Source organism: Lithobates pipiens, unplaced genomic scaffold, assembly GCF_037356315.1.
Source record: "Lithobates pipiens isolate NorthernLeopardFrog02 unplaced genomic scaffold, aLitPip1_a1.2 Scaffold_30, whole genome shotgun sequence".
NCBI classification, from domain to species: Eukaryota; Metazoa; Chordata; class Amphibia; order Anura; family Ranidae; genus Lithobates; species Lithobates pipiens.
Genome location: NW_027507791.1, coordinates 180305806 through 180310760, shown reverse-complemented (window position 1 = coordinate 180310760; position 4955 = coordinate 180305806). Strand labels below are relative to the sequence as shown.

The 4955-nt window shown below is 44.1% G+C and overlaps 1 protein-coding gene across 1 annotated transcript; it reads right to left on the bottom strand.

The window, feature by feature from the left end:
- Positions 1 to 2085: 2085 nt before the first annotated feature.
- On the bottom strand, positions 2086 to 3085 carry LOC143942264 (olfactory receptor 6N1-like). Its single transcript, XM_077463507.1, has one exon. The coding sequence runs from the start codon at positions 3019 to 3021 to the stop codon at positions 2086 to 2088; it is 936 nt and encodes a 311-aa protein (XP_077319633.1). The 5' UTR covers positions 3022 to 3085.
- Between the last annotated feature and the right edge of the window lie 1870 nt (positions 3086 to 4955).

The window sequence follows — 4955 nt, the reverse complement described above, 5'->3', positions numbered from 1 at the left end:
TGTGTGAAGAGGTGTACGGTGACAGAACATGTGTGAAGAGGTGTACAGTGACAGAACATGTGTGAAGAGGTGTACAGCAATAGAACATGTGTGCAGAGGTGTACAGTGACAGAAAATGTGTGCAGAGGTGTACAGTGATAGAACATGTGTGCAGAGGTGTACTGTACTTCATATAATGGGGGCCCCCTGTGTGTCCTGAGAACTATGTACTCATATTGCGCGACCCCCTTTCATGTCATGTGGATGGGGGAGATTTAACTCCTTATATTGAGAGACCCCTGTGTGTCCTGACTCACTGGGGAGAAGCCAGGGTTGGGGCTGAAGGAGGGACCAGGGGCAGGACCAGGGGTGGGGCTGAAGGAGGGACCAGTGATGGGGCTGAAGGGGGCCCGTCAGGTGGGCTGTAGGGGGCCCAATGATTTCTATCAGCGGCCCTGGTGGGTAGCAAGGATCTGGGGGGCCTTCTGCCCACAGACCCTGACAACCAACGGCCAGGGTTGTCGGGAAGAGGCCCTTGTCCTCATCAACATGGGATCAAGGTACTTTGGGGGGGTTCCCCAAAGCACCCACCCCCCCATGTTGAGGGCATGCGGCCTGGTACAGTTCAGGAGGGGGGGCGTTCGCTCGTCCCCACCCCCTTTCCTGGCCGGCCAGGCTGCGTGCTCAGATAAGGGTTTGGTATGGATTTTGGGGGGACCCCAACGCCGTTTTTTCGGCATAGGGGTTACTCTTAAAATCCATACCAGACAACGGGGCTCGCAACGTGTCAATCTAGCCGATGAAAGCGGCAACATTGACTTCCTTCTCTAATCCCGTCGTACCTGTAGTCATGTTCTAAATGAATGGACTTTAATCCATGTGTGGGCAAGTCTGTTCATTAGGAAAGTCCGTCGGACCTCCACCAAAAGTCAGTCGGGAAGTCCGTTGGACCTAGTCCGCCGGAAAGTCAGTTCGTGTGTGTGCAAGTCCGCTCGTTCGGAAAGACCGGCGGACCTCTGCTACAAATTCCGGCGGATTGTCCGCCGCACCAAGTCTGCTGGAAAGTTTGATCGTGTGTACACGGCATATGACAGGCTGAAACACTGGGGCTGGATGATGCATGGAATGGAGGGAGTTGGAATGGAAGGTTTAGAGGTGATTTCAGTTGAAGGACTCAGGATTGGATAGGTGAAGAACCAGCTTGCTTGTTGATAATGAGTGATGAAAATTGAGTGGCAGATATTGCTTAAATATTGAGGCATTCAATCATATAACATTTGTGACATTTTTCATGGTTCTGAATTTTTGTACTTTCAGCTAATAATTGATGAGCTCCACAAAAACAAAAAACAAAAAAAAAAAAACACATGAAACTGATAAGCGGAGGACTGGAACATTTGGCCTTGTCTTTTTGTACAGCTTATATGGTCTCATGACATCTCTGAGCCACTAAGGAAGTCCTTGCTGAAACTTTTCTCTTTAATGTGATCACAGGCCTGATTGGTAGATTACTTCTTACCCCCTTTGAATGCTAAATTATACCACATGTAAGACAACTGTCAAATCAGAGGGCTTCACCTGCCTACTAATGTTCTAGCACTTGACTGACAAATACAATGAGGTGAGGTTCTCAACTTGGGCAGAAGTCAGATCCTCCCTGGGCCAAGGATCCAAGGAGTTTTAAAGAGAGTCACACGCATTGATGTAAAGGTCAAATTCCCTTTAAAGCAGTTATAAACCTCTATTTTATATTTGTTTTTTTATAAAAATAACAAACATGCCTGTACTTGGTTTTGCACAGAGCAGCCCCGACCCTCTTATTCTGGGGTCCCTACCAGCACTCCAGGCCCCTTCTATTCATTTGGTGCCCCTAGAGAAAACTGATTTCCCTAGGGGCCCCTGTGTGTGCCCCCTCCCGAGTTCGGCTGCTGCATCCATTGACACAGACAAGACAATTTAATTGACAGTGCTCCCAGGGCTATCAATCTGTCCAAGGAGGAGAGTGCACATCGCTGGATCAGATCGGGCTCAGGTAAAGAAAAGGGGGGTTCTGGGGGGGAGCTTAAGGATTTAGAACCACTTTAGGCACAACACAAATATTTTATATTATGACTTGATTTGAATAGCAATCATTTGAATACCTCTTCTCAAACCTGATAATACTTCTTGATTCCTAAGACTATAAATAATGGGATTTAGAAAAGGTGTTAACATAGCATATACAATGGCAAATATTTTGTCAAAGTCTCCTGAATGAACTTCTTTGGGACTAGCATACACAATACAAGCTGCACCATAGAAAAGGGTCACCACAGTCAGGTGTGAAGAGCATGTTGAGAATGCTTTCATTTGTCCTGTGTTGGTTTTTATTTTCACAATTGAAATAATGATATTGATGTACATTACAATAACTATTGCCATGTTAAACATGGTGGCAAAGCCTCCAACACAACGATTTATGATGACTGTAAGGGTTATATCACCACAAGATAGTCCTAGTAAAGGAGCCAGATCACAGAAGTAATGGTTAACATATCTTCCACAAAATGGAACTTTTGATGTGAGTGTTGTGGGAATTATTGCCATTAGGAAACCCAAGATCCAGCACATGGAGGCCAAGCATATACATGCCTTTATGTTCATGATGGTTTTGTATCTAAGTGGTTTGCAGATGGCCACATATCGGTCAATAGCCATGATGGCCAATAAGCTACACTCTGTAATGCCCAAAGTATGGAACATGTAGAGCTGAAAAAAGCACCATCGGAAGGGGATTCTCTTGTTTTTGGTTATCAGCATGGCTAGATGCTTGGGTGTTGTAGTGGACACAAACCATATCTCCAGGAAAGATAGATTGATGATAAAGAAATACATTGGGGTATGAAGGTTAATGTGATAACACACCACCAAGATTATCAATATATTTCCAAAAAGAGTCAGAAGGTAGATGACAAAGAAGACAGTGAACATTGCAAGGTTGTAATTCCCAGTGATGACAAATCCTTCTAGTATGAAGTCATTAAAATATGACTGGTTTGTCATGATAGGTGATCTTATGAAAACAGGAAAAGTGTATTCTTGGACACTTTGTCAAGCAGCTATTAGGCACTCCTAAAATACAAAATATGAAAAAAAAAACTATATTATTTTTATTAACAATAACAAGGTTGAATTTCTAAGAAAAAGACGATTCACCTAGCAAAAATTTACTTAGCAAAAGAAAAAAAGAAAATTTTATAGGTGAACAGCTTTTACTGTATTTCTTCAGTAAATCAGTACCGGTATGTTCAGTGGAATGAATTATATTTACTCATTTCAGGTCTGAGTTTAAACATCTGAGCTTAACAGGAAATGAGACAAAAGCTCTCTAGAGTAAAATCTCTAGAGTTTCTCTCATACAGTGTCCTTTCTGAAACATATACTCTCTACGACAGTTCATGTGACAACTCAACATTTTGGGTTCCCATCATCTTCAGTAGGGATGGCCGAACGGTTCGCCCGGCGGTCGTTTTCACTGTGAATTTCGGCTGTTCGCGGTCCGCCCGATCGGTGGACTATTGCCGCCGTTCGCCAGCGGGCTTCCGTGTTTACTGTGTAAAAGAACTTTGACCTATGATGACATATCCATCATGGGGTACAGGAAAGCCAATTGAGACATTACAGCACATGGACACTTGGACATTCCCCCTAACTTATAAATAGACCCGATCCGGCAGCCATTTTACATTCTTTCTTCTGTCACTATAGGGAGAGGTTGCTGTGTGGAGCAGGGAGAGATTGCAGTGACCGAAATCGCTAGCTATTTGGTACACAAAAGTTCTTTTCAGGACTGGTATAGGTGTTAGGTGTAGTTCAGGATATAGGTTTGAGGCACTGCTGTGCTAGTGATTGTTGCAGCAGCCTGAGTGTCTTTTGTCAGTTTAGAGAAAGGGACAGGACGGTGTGTGCTGCAGGGACAGTCAGTTTAGTCATTAGCTGTTACTATCTGGTCCACAAAAGTGCTATTCAAGTTATTGTTCCAGCAGCCTCTGTTTTGTCAGTTTATATAGGGACAGGCAGGAAGCTGTGTGTGAGGCAGTGAGGGTCAGTTTAATCAGTAGCTGTTACTATATTAGGTCCACAAAGGTTCTTTTCTGGACTGGTATCGGTGGTATGGTAATAGGCTTGTACACGTATAATATTCTTTCTTCCAAATATAGAAAGAATATTATACTTGACTGCTGCCCTTCTGCTGCAGTCTGCTAATCATTCACAACCTACTTGTTCCACAAAGGTCATTATAAGGACTGGTAACTTGGTCTAGGGTGCTACAGTACATAGGGTTGAGTGAGGTACAGTCTGCTATTCTATAAGGACTGGTATAGGTGCACAATACATAGGGTTGAGGTGCACTACTGCTGACCGCTGCCCTATACTGCAGCAGTTCTTCATCAGTATAGAGACTGTCGTACAGTCTGCTAATCAGTCACACACAACCTACTTGTTCCACAAAGATCCTTATAAGGACTGGTAACTTGGTCTAGGGTGCTACAGTACATAGGGTTGAGTGAGGTACAGTCTGCTATTCTATAAGGACTGGTATAGGTCCACAATACATAAGGTTGAGGTGCACTACTGCTGACCGCTGCCCTATACTGCAGCAGTCCTTTATCAGTATAGGGACTGACGTACAGTCTGCTAATCAGTCACACACAACCTACTTGTTCCACAAAGGTCCTTATAAGGACTGGTAACTTGGTCTAGGGTGCTACAGTACATAGGGTTGAGTGAGGTACAGTCTGCTATTCTATAAGGACTGGTATAGGTCCACAATACATAAGGTTGAGGTGCACTACTGCTGACCGCTGCCCTATACTGCAGCAGTCCTTTATCAGTATAGGGACTGACGTACAGTCTGCTAATCAGTCACACACAACCTACTTGTTTCACAAAGGTCCTTATAAGGACTGGTAACTTGGTCTAGGGTGCTACAGTAC

Excerpts from the sequence above, each read along its gene's own strand:
- LOC143942264 (XM_077463507.1), bottom strand. The coding sequence starts at position 3,021 with ATGACAAACCAGTCATATTTTAATGACTTCATACTAGAAGGATTTGTC.